Source organism: Typopeltis vanoorti, chromosome 10, assembly GCF_054136105.1.
Source record: "Typopeltis vanoorti isolate ZY-2024b chromosome 10, IOZ_Tvanoo_1.0, whole genome shotgun sequence".
NCBI lineage: Eukaryota > Metazoa > Arthropoda > Arachnida > Uropygi > Thelyphonidae > Typopeltis > Typopeltis vanoorti.
The window spans coordinates 28261219-28276313 of NC_143558.1; the positions used below are offsets into that span (position 1 = coordinate 28261219).

The following is a 15095-nucleotide window of genomic DNA, read 5'->3' on the forward strand; positions in this document are numbered from 1 at the left end:
GAACTTGCCAGACTCTTGTTGAAAGCCAAGTCAAGGTACTGTCAGCTCCTTTGCACATTCTCTTACTGTATGTGTGATATATCCTATCCAGTCCAGAGACTCAGTAATATCAGGCTTACTTTGTTATATCATATATATTCTGCCTATTGCGTTTTTCCACTACCATGCTTTGTGTTTGTTTTCTCTTTACTTAATTATCATGAATGGTCACTGTCTTAGCTATGGACTGCCACCATCTACTTATTTCTACTATATCTTATTTCACACACTTTTTTTTTAGTCTAACGAATTTATTTTTTTTATGACTGCACCAATTAGACTATATATTGAGTGCGAGAGTATAAGATCTTATATCATAGACAAAGCAGATATCACTTATATTCCCCGCTTATATTATTCTTACTTTAAATCAGTCGTAGCTTAAATATAAATCACATAAACTTCTATCTTATTCAGGTTTGAATTTTTTAGGACAGTGCATTGACAGAATCAGGCCAATGTGTTGTTCACAAACCATTTAAGTCTAAAGGAATATTCACAAAATGATACAGTATGTACACAATGTCATTACAGTTTTCTTTCTACTCTAAACTTTAGTTCTAAACTAATTCACCATTAATATACAATATCTCACAAATATAGACACTTGACATACAATCTTGTTCAGTATTACAACTACTTACAATTCTTGATTAGTAGACAGTCTTTCACATTAACCTTTTGTTCACACATAAGTCTTTTTCTCATCTTTCTTTCCGCTTGCTAACTCATTCCTGTTTTCCTGCTAAATTTCTTCTTTCTCTGAGTTGTCAACTGTGCTTTTCCTTATAGGATCCTTAACATGGCAGCGATGTATGGCCCCTTCCTTTCGAGATGATCGACACAAAAAAATCCTAAGACAAATGACACTTCACTTTCAGCTTCTGACAGCGAACTTGGCATAATGGAGACTCAGGTAAGAGAAAGCCTAGAAACCCTCAGACAAATTTTCTACTCAGTGAGCTGCCTTATGTAGGCCTGGACCTCCTTTGTGCACATGCGCACATCTCTCGAAAATGGTCACGTATTTATCTTCAGACATGCCGACGTCATTCTTTGCACGTTTTTGGAACTCTTTATCTACAGCAACTATGGTCACATATTGACCTTTGGATATGATGATGTCATTCTTTGTGGGTCTTTGGAATTTTCCATTTATGGCAATTCTCAGAAATCTTCACTAATTGTAGCATTAGACTTACTGCTTTAACTTTACTTAATAGCCTTACTTGATGACGTCATTAAGACTTTGTTAAAATAATGTGCCACATTATTTTAACAAAGGCTTAATACAATAATATTACAGAAAAGATTATTTCTGTCAAAAAAATTAACATTGTTCTGGGTACATTCTCCTAAACTAAAAAAAAAACATGTAAAACCAAACATGATAAGTTACAAAGTCATACATCATGAGAGATTTTACAACTTCATATTTCAAGCACTTCACTTACTAAACTGCAGTGTTCCCTCTTCTTTTCACTTATTCAGCACTAGTCCTGATCGCCCATTGTGAAAAGGTACTGGCAAAGTTTGCATTAAACATTTCTACTATAACTTCAGTGGATGTAATCCATGTGCGCTCTCTAGCAATAAAAGTCAGTCATCTATATTATATTCACCCTTCCTTCTACTAGCTGCATAACTGTAGAATTTCATTTTGTTGTCTCAGCCAATCTCCTTTCATATGTCAATTTCTTCTTCACTACTCATCTTCTTAGTCTTTGCCTCGTATGAGACATCGGTCATTATATGAGGCATTATTATTAAATCCAATATGCATGCCCTATGCATTATGTCTTCAAATGCAAATACTGACGATAGAACTCTCCACTCATCCTACTCATAAGATGAATCTTGCAGTGCTCAAATGTCTCAAGCTTTGAGAGCAACAGGCTGCAGGATTGAATCCCACCATGAGCATGGATGTTTATGATTGGCTTTAGGTGGGAGATGAATGTCATTGCCCAGTGTAAGACCACAACCCTACTTATTGGAGGCCTGAAATGGCTTGAAAAGGTTCCATGTTTGGTCCCAGAGCACGATTTCCAGACTATGTAAAAAATAAATGAAAAATACAAAAAATATATAAAAATTGATAAAACAGTAAAAAAAAAAAAATATCCCTAGCCTACCCATGATACAAAATGTACTGTAGGTTTAAATAACTTTTTTTGTGGGTAGGAGTAACATATGTATATATATAAACTGATCTTCACTTCATCCTGCAAGGGGGCAACATGTTGATGTTTCATCATTACAGGATGAAGTTGACTAGGACAACATGTTGATGTTGCTCTAGTCACCTTCAGTGCTTCCTAAACACATGATTTTGACTGTTTTCTTGCAAGGAAAAAACTTCGTTCTTCTCCACTTACACAAATTAACAGCCGAGATGAGATCTCTCTTCTTGGACTAACTCTTACTCCTAGCATAATCACATCACTTCTGTGTCATCTTCAGCTTCCATGGAACAGAGGTAGTTGCTGGAGGGGTGGGGGAGAATTAAAATGACACAAGATTTGTTGGCAATTATATAACTTGATATTCTTAGAAATAGACTGAAGTGTGACATGGTCAAATGACCTACTGCATTTGATACTATTTGTGTATGTATTATTATGCATTTGTAGATTTTTTTATCTTGATTAAAGAGTTTATAAAAAATCACAACTTCAACAGATACTTTAATTTTAAACTTTAACTAATCTTGAAGTTGCATAACTATACTGAGGTGAGAATACTGATGTCGTTTTTGTAAGCAAAATTCATAACAATTAAGTATAACTGAAGAGCTAAAAATCATATTGCCATCTGTTTGCTAGTCAGAGGTAGTTGCTGGAGGGGTGGGGGAGAATTAAAATGACACAAGATTTGTTGGCAATTATATAACTTGATATTCTTAGAAATAGACTGAAGTGTGACATGGTCAAATGACCTACTGCATTTGATACTATTTGTGTATGTATTATTATGCATTTGTAGATTTTTTTATCTTGATTAAAGAGTTTATAAAAAATCACAACTTCAACAGATACTTTAATTTTAAACTTTAACTAATCTTGAAGTTGCATAACTATACTGAGGTGAGAATACTGATGTCGTTTTTGTAAGCAAAATTCATAACAATTAAGTATAACTGAAGAGCTAAAAATCATATTGCCATCTGTTTGCTAGTCTAGCTAGCCAAGTGAGTGATGTCATTGCTGTCTAACCAGCCAGCAAGCTAGGTTTAAATCCCACTTTGGGCATGTTTTAAAATGTATTTCATTGTTTAGAATGAGAGCACTCTGCTTAATGGAGTCCTGAAGGGGCATAAAAAAGTTCAGCCAGCAGGTCTTCAGCATTTCTATAGTGGGATTGCTATAAAAACAAATAATGTGTAAATGGTGAAATTTTAGATGATATAAAATAAAACTGTATTTTATTTCCAGCTAGTTGTTTTTATCATACATTACATTAAAATGTAAAAAATAATAATAATATATTTATTTTTAAAATGCTTTTTATTGTTATTATGGGTATTTATAGTTGATTTTCTCTGTTCCAATAAATCCTTTGCCCATAGCAAGCATTGCTAATTAGACAGCTGCAGGAACAGCATTATCAACAGTATATGCAGCAAGTTCTTCAGCAACAGCTTCTTAAAAATCAAAATAACCAACATCTAAATCAGCAGAAGTGTCAGAATAATATGGCTTCTGACGTTGAAAGCAAGCATAAAACTGAGGACCAACCATCTGAAAGTTCTGGAGGGGAAACAAGTGAAGAAGAATCAGGTTAGTTTTTTTTTTTTTTTTTTTTTTTTTTTTTTCTAATTCTACAAATATGTATAGTAGAACTGTATTTTACTTTATCTTCTGTAAATGGATTGGCTGTCTGGTATCCGTTGAAAGCACAAGGCTAATGTTTAGACTGGGGAAGGGGGGGGGGTGATGTGTCTAATACCATATAGTCGGTAACAAAAAACCCAGAGTTGGATCTTTAATATACTGAGAAATAATTTAGTTTTGGATATTAACAGTAAACTCTCTTGGCTGATGTGAAACTGGATGGCGTTAAACAGTTAGATGATTACAAGAATGTTCCATGTAAGATTTCTGCAAGCATATTGGAGAAAAGGTTCAGGCCAACCAGAATTTATCAGGAATCAGAGTTGTACTTTATGACAGAAATCATGTCAATATAATAAGAATCTGTACATCAGTATCTTAGATGTAGAAAAAAGCATACAACAAGGAGCCAAGAGGAAAACTCTTCAGACAGCTATAGTTATATGGGATAAATGGAACATTATACAGAGCAATTTATCATCATTATTGCTTTCCTGATAATGTACCCTTTAAGGGTTACAGGATACTACACATATTAGCCATTGAATTAGAAACTTTATTTAATACTGTGTTGGACCACCTTTAGCCCAAATTATAGCACATATGCTGTTTAGCAGAGATTCTACAAGGTTCTACAAGGTGTTGTATTCCATCTACGTCTACAACATACCAGGCATTCACCACACAGTCTATCTGGCTCATATTTGACAGAAGAGCACCTTGCTCCTGGATCAGTTTTTCTGACATGTTCCATACTCAATTGGGTTCAGATCCAAGCTTTGTGTGGTGGCCAGGGAAGATGGGGGAAGTCGCTGTCATGCTTGCTGAACAATTCTTGTGCAGTAGACAGTGGCATTTGTTGTCCTTAAAATAACCATCACCTGCTGGATATAAAGTCAACATTGCAGAATGGACTTCATCCACAACAATGTTCGGAAATTCTTTGGAGAACACCCAACCTTCCAGCAATATCAGGGGACTGTTCTATACCAACAAAACATACCCCACACCATGAGTTGTGTTTACAAAGCAGGCTGGGTTCACTGATTGATGAGACTCCTGCCAAACTCTCTGTACAGAACTGGATGTACTGTGACTAATCAGACCACCTGACTTTTTTTCCAGTCGTTCAGTGTCCAGTCATGGTGTTTCTGACACCACTGTAGGCAAACTTTTCTTGTTCTTTGCAGAAATCATTGATTTCTGCAAAGAACAAGACTGCCACTACCAATCCTCTTTAATTAAGGGTCAAAGCTGTATAACTGAGAGGAGACCTCCACATAACCTTTAAAGAAATGCAGAGAACCGACCAGGATTTCTGACCTAATGTCCAATCCTCACCTTCTTGTGGTGCACCCTGTTGGGTATCTACTTTGATACTGAACGAACGAGGATGGGCTGGCAATTCGGGATTTAGCCGACCAAATTGTATTCTTATTGGCTTAAACCAATATACAAAATGAGGGTACAACATGACAAAATTTCATGCCGGCTGGGGCGTCGCCCAGTTAAACAAGGCCTCCGTTGTTTTCGCCAGGGAACCAGGGCAAACAGCAAAAAGTCAGCTACTGGAACAAATCTGAAAACAAACCCCCAACTCAACATCACCATATTTAAAGATCGGTACTATCAACATAAGAAGCCTGAATGGCAAAGAAATGGAGCTAGCTCAGGAATTAGATAAGTACCAGATCGACATAATATAGGTGACTGAAACAAAAAGACAAAAACTGGTGAGATCTTTCTGAGCAATAAATACAAAATGTTATATTCAGTAAATGACAAGGAAAAGAAGGAGTAGCCATAGTATTCAATGCAAAATATGAGGCTAATCTTCTTGAATGGCAGGCAGTCTCAAGTAGAGTGATGTGGGCAAATATCACAATGGGGAACTGGACAATGAGACTTATTTGTGCCTATGGTCCCACAGAAGGTTCTACTAAGGTAGAAGTGAAGAAATATTTTGATGCTTTAGAAAAAGCAACTGACACAATGAAAAAGGAAAAGTTGGTCCTTGTTGAGGATCTAAATAGCAGAGTAGGAAAATATTGTCAGACATGCAAAAATATTTCGGGAAAATTTGGAGAAAAGAGCAAAGCCAATAATAATGGCAAATACCTGTTGGATTTCTGCTCAGGTCATGGACTGGTTATTACTAACACCATGTTCCAACATAAAAATGTGCACAAATTCACATGGAAAGAAGAGGCTAGGAATAAGAAAAGTCTCATTGACTATGTTATTGTTGATAGTGATGTTTTCTCCCTGGTGCAGGACACCAGAGTGTACAGAGGATTTGAAATTGGAAGCGATCACTATTTAGTCGTGAGCAGGATAAAATTGATTTTCGTATTGAAAAGAATAACATGTAAGAAATTTTAAAGCGAATAAAAGTTGAGCAGCTCTCAGATGTGAACTCTAGACTAAAATACGCAAAGATTATTGAAGAAAAAATGAAAGAGTTTGAGAACAGAAACCAAACCTTGGAGATTCAGTGGCAAGCCTTGAAGAAAACCCTGATTGATTCAACCAGAGAAGCATGTGGTGAGGTTGTCTGCAAGGATAGAAAAATCAGAACTCCATGGTGGACACAGGAAGTTAAAGAGGCAGTGAAGGAAAAGAAGAAAGCATATCAAAAGTTCATGGCAAATAAGTCAGCTTGTGCTCTTAGAGAATACAGAGACAAATGTAAGAAAGCTAAACACTGTGTAAAATTAGTTAAACAAAAGTCATGGGAGGACTTTGGCAAGAACATAGAAAATAAATATCAAGAAGGTGGTAAGATATTCTGGAGATTGTTGAAGAAGCTTGAAAATGGAGGAAAGAGTGCTGTAAAAGGAGTGAGAAATGATAAAGGTTACATGAAAACAGGAGAAAAATGTATCCTTGAAGTATGGAGTAATTACTTGTAAAAACTGCTAAATGAAACAAGCAATGATGACAGCACAGTGGTAAAAAACACTGACCAGGCATGCAGTCAGGAATACATATCCATACTTGAAGTAGAAAAAAGCAATCAAAGGTTTGAAATGTGGAAAGGCAGCGGGAGTAGATGATATTCGACCAGAAATGCTGAAGTATGGTGGTATAAGAGTCTTACAGTGGCTGCACTGCATAGTTCAGAAAGTCTGGACAGAGGGACGAATTTCCGATGATTGGAGTAGAGCACTCATAGTACCCATATACAAAAAGGGAAATAAAACTGAATGTGAGAATTACAGAGGTATTTCCCTACTGAGTGTTCCTGGCAAGATCTATGCAAGTATACTTGAGAAGAATTGTGGAAGAAAAGCTTGGTGAAAACAAGCTGGATTAAGGCCAAATAGAGGCTGTCAGGATCAGATCTTCACTTTACGACAAATAGTTGAGAAAGCATGGGAATATAACAAAGATCTGTATTTAAGTTTTGTCGATCTGGAAAAGGCATATGACAAGGTGCCAAGAGAGAAGCTATTCAATACGCTACAGTTATAGAGTGTCAACATGGCATTATATCAAGTAATACTTAGCTGTATTTGAGTTGTAAGTCGGCAGTTAGAATTGAAGGAAGTACAGGAAGATGGTTTAATGTTAAATCTGGTTGAGACAAGGATGTACATTATCCCCTCTGTTATTCATTATCTATATGGATCACATTATGAAGGAAAGTGGTATTTAACATGATATCAGAATTGGAGATGTTAATGTCAGCTCTTTGCTTTATGTGGACAATGTTTTACTTCTAAATAAATCCGCTACAAGTTTGCTAAATTGAATAACTATTGTAATAGATATGGTATGAAGGTGAGCATTAAAAAGACAAAGACAATGAAAATAGGGAGAATTGTTGAAAATGTCAACTGTGTTGTGAACGGGAAACCTGTGGAACAAGTAAAACATTTCAGCTATTTAGGCACGATTTTTAGTGAAGATGGTAAATTAAATATGGAAATAGACAACAGAATCAAAGCTGGTATGGTAGGAAGTCAATTGAATAAATTCATAAAACGAATAAGAGAGAAATTGGTTGGAACACTAAATTAGCTGTATACAAGACAGTGTTCAAACTAGTTTTAACTTATGGATCTGAGAGCTGGGTCAGAAGTAAAACACTTGACCAAAGACTAGAGACTACAGATATGAGAGTCCTGAGAAAGATTATAGGCATGAGCAGATGGCATCAATGGCAATATCATATTAGAAATGAGGATATTAGGAAAGAACTTGACATTGTCAACATCCAGGAATAATGCATTAGCAGAGCTAATCTCAGGTGGTATGGTCACTTAAACAGAAAGGGTATGGAAAGATTAGCAAAACAAGTGTTCTCTGCCAGGTTGTCAGGAAAACGATCCAGAGGAAGACCAAGATATAGGTAGATTGATACGGCACAATGTGCCTTAGACGAAAGAAATATAAGATCTGATAATGATAATATTGGAGTTTTGAGAAGTAACAGACTGATTTGGAGGAAAATTGTAAATAGGAAGTTAGTAATGATGTAAATTTTTCATGTAGTACTATCATATCCTGTACACCCCTTGAGGGTACATGTCAGGAATTTGATGATGATGATAGTTTGTAAAATATGGGTTGAGAACAACTTTCATTAAATGCTTCGGTCAATTGCTGCACATAGGAAGTTCTGTTTGTCCGTAGAAACCTTCTAAGATGATGGTGATCTCATTCCTGGCAGACTGTCTTAGGACCACAGTTATGCCTCTTGGAACAGAAAAGTGGTTTATTTTTCCGCCGATTTAGCACATAGGATATTTCACCTTTTGAGAAATCAGTCAGCCCTGCTATTTTTCAAAATTGTTTCCATCCAGATGGGCACTGACAATAAATCCTGTATTGAACTTCAAAACATTTTTTTTTTTTTTTTTTTTATTATTATTATGATCAACACTATTGATTCTTACTGAACAGTAGCATTCTTAACCTAGAAATGTGGTAACACACGTGACAAAGTATTTTGCATATACACTGTGTTAGTGATGTTTACTTACAACTGCATAAAGGTTTCTAATTCATTAACCGGTATATGTATGAGAGTACTACATGATAAATTAGTAATAATGTAAACTTAATCAATGGTTTCCTTCCACATAGTCTATCATTTGTCACCACTCCAACATTGTCATGTCTTACGTTTGTCTTCTACAACAACTTCCAATTACATCATTCTACCCAGAAGGTCTTCCTCAGGGTCTTTTTCCTGCCATCTTGACATCAAATATCTCTTCTACTAACCTTACCTTCCATCTGTTTAAGTAACCATACCACCTTAGATTAGCTCTCTTAACAGTGTCATGTTCCTTCTTCTTAATATCTTCATTTTTAATATTATTCTATTGTAATTTTTTTGCTCCCAATTTTTTTTTTTTGGAACTCTTATATCTGTAGTGTCTCTAGTCTTCGAACTGCTTTATTCCTAACCTAACTGTTAGATCTGTAAATTAGACTGATTTGCTTATTCTATTTTCTGTTATATATAAATTAAATATGGAAAATTGGACTGAAATCACAGGAATAGTTTATTTGTTGTGTAGGTTCTGCATTGAGAATGCAGTTGAAGTTTCTATGTTCCTGCCCATTTTCAGTTTTGGTCTTTTTATTGCTTTTTATTTCATACCAAATTTATTACAGCTGTTATTTGATTTAGTTAAAGAAACCTGAACACTTGCACTGGATTTGTTTAGGAGTATATCATCTGCATAAAACAAAAGCTAAGTTTGATGTCTCCAATTCTGATGTTAGGTTTAATGTCACATTCTTTCATAATGTGATCTAGAGATGATGAATAATGGTGGTAGTGTGCACCCTTGTCTCATATCTGATTTTTCATCAAACTTTCTTCAATTATAACTGTTGATTTACAACTTAAATGTAGACGTGATGTATTGCTCTGTATAATCCAATACTCAACTATATTAAAGAGTAATTAGAGAATCTCGGTTTAAACATAATTAACTCAGCTTCTAGTCGTTTGATTTCTTTAATTATATATTCAGTCCTCAATTCAGAGCTCTCAGTTCTCAACTTATGACCACTTAGATTTATGATGGCAATCCCATTAATGTGTTCATCAAATACCACCTCGCTTCCACAACCCACGAACCAGGGTGTTATTTAAGAAATACTTTTTCTCAGGCTGTTGCTGCTACTGAGAGTAAGAAAACCTTTAGACTTTCAGAAGGAACAACATCTTGCGTTGTACAAAGAATGTAAATGCATGGAATGAGATGACAGCAGAATGTATAAGTGGTGTTTAGAAGAAGCTGATGAAAATGTGCTCATCAAATATAATTTTATCAACATAATATTTTTATACATCTTTTATTCCATTTTTAATTAACCAAGCTGTTAATTCCATTTTTAATTAACCAAGATTATTCTTCTGTGGAAGAGAAACTTCCACAGAAGAATAATCTGGGTTTGGATCAAATAGAGGTTATTAGGATAAAAGTTTTTACTTTATGATAAATAGTTGAAAAATCATGGGAATATATAAACAACGATCTGTATATCTACGTTTTGTAGATCTGTAAAAGGCATATGGTGTGTGGCTAGGTGCAAAGAGAAAAACTGTTCAAAACATATGGTGTAAATGGGACATTACATCAAGCAATACATAGTCTATATTTGAGTTGTAAGTGAACAGTTCAAAATGATGGGGATACAGGATGCAAAATCAGGTGAAACAATGTTGTACTCTATCTTCCCTTTTATTCATCATCTATATGGATCATATGAAAGAAAGTGGTATCAGGCCTGATCAGAACTCGAGATATTTAACTGAACTCTCTACCTTTATGCAGATGATGTTATACTCTTAAATAAATCTAGTACAAGTTCCTAACTAAATTTGAATAACTGCTGTAATAAATGTTGTATGAAAATCAGCAATGAAAAGACAAACTGAACATTGGAAACATCAATTGCATCCTGAATGGAGAGCCTAGAACATATAAAATGAAGCAATTAAAATTTTAGCTATTTAGGAACATTTTGAAGTTAAGATAGCAAATTAATTGGCAGTATACAAGACATGTTTAAACTGATTTTAACTTATGAGTGTTAGAATATATTGGTTCTAACAGAATTTTGAGGAAACTTAGAGTAATGAACAGATGACATTAATTACAGAATCATGTTGAAAATGAAGATAATAGAGAGGAACTTTATTGTTAGTCCTCAAGAATGTGTGAGTGGATCTTAATCTAAGGTGATATGTTCATTTAAACAGAATGGAAAACGTTAGCACAGGTGTTCATTGGTAGGTAAAGACAACGAAAGTGTGTGTGATCTAAGTATACTACTGATAAGTAGTTAGTATTGTTCTAGAAGACTTGAATATAAGATCTCGTGATATTGGATTCCTTATGAATAACAGATTCATTTTTAAGAAAATTGATAGGAAACTAGTAATAATGTAAACTATCATTTATTTTGTACACCTCTTGAGAGTATACACTATCTACCAATAATTGTCAGGACACCTGTTATTTGAAGTTATGGAACATTCCAGGTTTGATAATAACATCAAAAACTGGTGTGCAAATAGTAGGAAGCAGTACTTCATTGTAGCAGTTGAATACAGGTGGTATGGCAACATGACGTGAACTCAGCGACTTCGAGAGAGGGTGTCATCATGGGCTGTCACATTGTTATGTCCATATGTACCATTGCTGATTAACTGGAGCATCCAAAATCAACGATCGGTGATGTGATCAACAAATGGAGATGTTCTGGCATCACTAGTGCAGGAAAACACCCAGGGCAGCTGCTGAAAATGACTGATAGGGACAGGAGGGTGTTAAAAGGCTGCCATGCAAAAACCGGCACAGACCATTCATGACGAGTTCCAGAGCACCAGTAACATCATGATGAGTGCTAATACTGTATGAAAAGAACTCCATTTACTCGGTTTCCATGAAAGAGCAGCTGCACAAAACCCAAACATCACAAGAACGAACAAGGCAGCTCGTCTGGCCTGGTGCAAAAGAGCATGTGAATTTGACAATTGACCAGTGAAAAATGGTACCTTAGAGCGATGAATCAAAGTTCATCTGTTTCCAGTCTGATGGCAAGGTGTGGGTGTAGAGGCAGCTGGTGAATACTTGTTACCACAGTGTGTTGTACCCACAGTAAAGTTCGGTGATGGAGGAGTAATGGTGCAGAGTGCATTCAGCTGGTTTGGAGTGGGACCACTGGTCTGGTCGTTGTTTGTGCTTCCATGAAGGCAGCTCCCTACCTTGATATTCTGGATAATCAGGTGCTGCCTGAGCTGTGGAGTTTTTATGGAAAGGACCCATGTTACTATCAAGACGACAATTCCCCATGCCACAAAGATGCATCTGTTATAGAATGGTGTGAAGAGATGGGTGTTAATTGACTGCCCTGGCCTGTGCAGAGTCCTGACTCAAACCCATCGAACACCTGTGAGATGAATTGGAGTGGTGATTGAGGTTTAGAGCAGCACTTCCTCGATCTGTCGCTGAATTCAGTTCTTCTTTGATGGAGGAATGGAGACAAATTCCACCTGATGTCTGCCACACATTGGTGGAAAGCCTCCCTCAAAGGATGCATGAGATGATCAAAGCCAAAGGTGGACATACCCGATATTAAGATTCACCTGCTGGTATGAGTTGTAAATTGCTAAAGTGTCCAGACAATTATTGGTAGATAATGTATATCAGAATTTGATAATTATAAATAGCGTTGTAATATCAGGTATATTTGGTAGTGTGTTTTCATTGTTGCAATGTCATAGTTGCCAAGTGTGTTTTGCTATATTTTGAGTCTTAGGATTTAAATTTTGTTGAAGTTCTTCCTTTCTTGTAATATCATCTCATTATATTTGTTTTAATGATAACAATAATCCTTCTCTGGCGGTGTGGATTTATGAAATTTCATATTAGGATCTAGAGAGATTACATTGCAAATAAGAAAAACTTTATATACTGTTGTTGATAAGTGATGTCTTCTAGATGGTTCAAGTTATTGTAAAGTATAGAGGAGATTTGAAATAGGAAGTAAGTTATCACCAAGCATCAAAGTCAAAAAAAAATTCACATGCATTATAGACTCAAAGATATAAATCTTACTGCAGGGAAAAATTGAAGCAGTTTGAAAACATCTACCAAACTTCAGCAATACAGTGGCAAAATAAGAAGAAAATATTGATTAGATCAGCCAGGTTAAAGTGTTTGCAGTGATAAAAGAAAATAATAAGTCCATGGTTTTTCATAAGAACCCCCACCAAAAAAAAAAAAAAAAAAAAAAAAAATGTCCATGAAAAGAAAAAAATAGGAGAAATCATGTAAAAGATTCCTTAGCTACCAGGCTGAGTGGTTAGCATACCTGCTCTCCATCCAACAGGCTGCAGGTTCGAATCCAGCCATGGGCATAGATGCTTGTGATTATCGTTAGATGAGAGATGAATTTCATTGTCTGGTGTGAGATCACCATCCCCACTTATTGGAGACCTGAAGTGGCTTGAAAAAGTTCCATGTTTGGTCTCTACAGCAGGATTTCCAGTCCTCTACTTGTCATATATTGAAAAAATTCACTTCCATCAATTTTATGAAACACCTTTAATATCTTAAAAGATTCTATCATGTCCTCACTTTTCCATCTATTAACTAAACCCACAAACCTTCAACCTATCCTCATAGAGAGTATTCCACAGACCTATCACCATCTTGGTCACTCGTCTCTGAATCCTTTCGACCACCTCCTGGTCCCCAAGAAACCCAGTTGACCAACTCTGTGTGCAGTAGTCAAAATGTGGCGAATCATAGCCTTATAAAGAGGGATAATAATTTCCTTATCTTTATTAGTTAGCTTGTTTTTCAACATCCAAGTAATTCGTTGATCTATTTTATCATCTTTTGCAATATGCCCTCTGAACTTCAACTCTTTGTCCACATTTATCCCAAAGTCCCTAACCTCATCAATTTCTTGCAAACTAATACCATCAATACGATACACCATATGCAACCTTTTCAACCCGAAGTGCATTATCTTACATTTCGCAACTTTAAATTGACAATCACTATCCTTTGCCCACAATGCCAATTTATTTAAATCATCCTGCAGGATATCTACATCACCTTTAATCAACTATTGCTCTCCTATTTGAATAATTTCAGAACAGGACTGGTGGTGGGAGGACTAGGGGCCATCCATGGAAACTGGGCAAGCGTGTGGTTAGCAAGGGTGTTAGAACTAAGTTTTTTACTTGGAGAGTGGTGAATGAGTGGAATAAGCTGCCAGAGTCTGCTGTGGGTGAATGAGTTCAAGGCAAAGTATGATAGATACTGTGTGGATGTTGAATAGTTGTTCTTGACATGATGTTTAGGGCCTCCCTTGATGAGTCTAACCTTTGGAGTTGCCCATAATAATAATCATCAGCAAACAACTGAATATCCACTCTTTAATCTTTCCCTGTGTCATAGTGGCCCTAATACCAAAACCCGAGGTACTTCACTAGTCACCATCATTCTCCTAGACTGCACTCCACCATATACTACTCTCTGGTGTCTGTTTGTCAGCCATCACCCTACCATGCTACTAGCCTATATCCATTCCCATCCTCTCCTGTTTTTGTAATAGTTTAACAAGGTATTTAACAGAATACGACATGGTATTCTGTTAAATACCTTGTTAAAAAATTTGGCTATACCATGAGCAGTATCATGGTATAGCCAATATTTTTATCCATTTCTACTGTCACATTTATTATAAAATGTGAATAAATCACTTACAAAGTCATGCTGCCCACTATACAGTATCACATCCCTATCCACCCACTGTTGTATTTTATCTTTCACCAACTTTTCTAAATACGTTAACAATCACTCCCGATATATTAATTGGTCTGTAGTTTGCTACCTCTGTCTCGGAGCCATCTTTATGCAGTGGTATACTATCTATGAGACTTAGATTGAACAACTTCATCAGAGTCGATGCCAATTCTCTTGCATATTCACGTAGCACACGGGCAGATGTGCCATCCAGTCCCACTATTGTGTTCATGTTCATTTTTTTAATATGCTGAACACCTACTGTTCACCTACCTCAATGTTGATATGCATTTCCATAACATCAGCAACTGTAAAATCATCACACAGTAAATTGTCAAACCTCCTCCTCCATGCTTTACTTAGAAGAGAATAACTTGGACAGATTGTCCAAGGAGGCTTCTGAAGTCATTCACTCAAAAAGCATGCTAAATAG

The 15095-nt window shown here is 36.0% G+C and overlaps 1 protein-coding gene across 1 annotated transcript in view; it reads left to right on the forward strand.

Moving 5' to 3' along the window:
* LOC150102272 (Golgi resident protein GCP60) overlaps positions 1-15095 on the forward strand; it is a 189116-nt gene that overhangs the window by 151856 nt on the left and 22165 nt on the right. The window contains exon 6 of the mRNA XM_090399544.1: positions 3608-3818. Coding sequence (XP_090255670.1) covers positions 3608-3818 — 211 coding nt within the window. The remainder of the gene's footprint in view (positions 1-3607; positions 3819-15095) is intronic.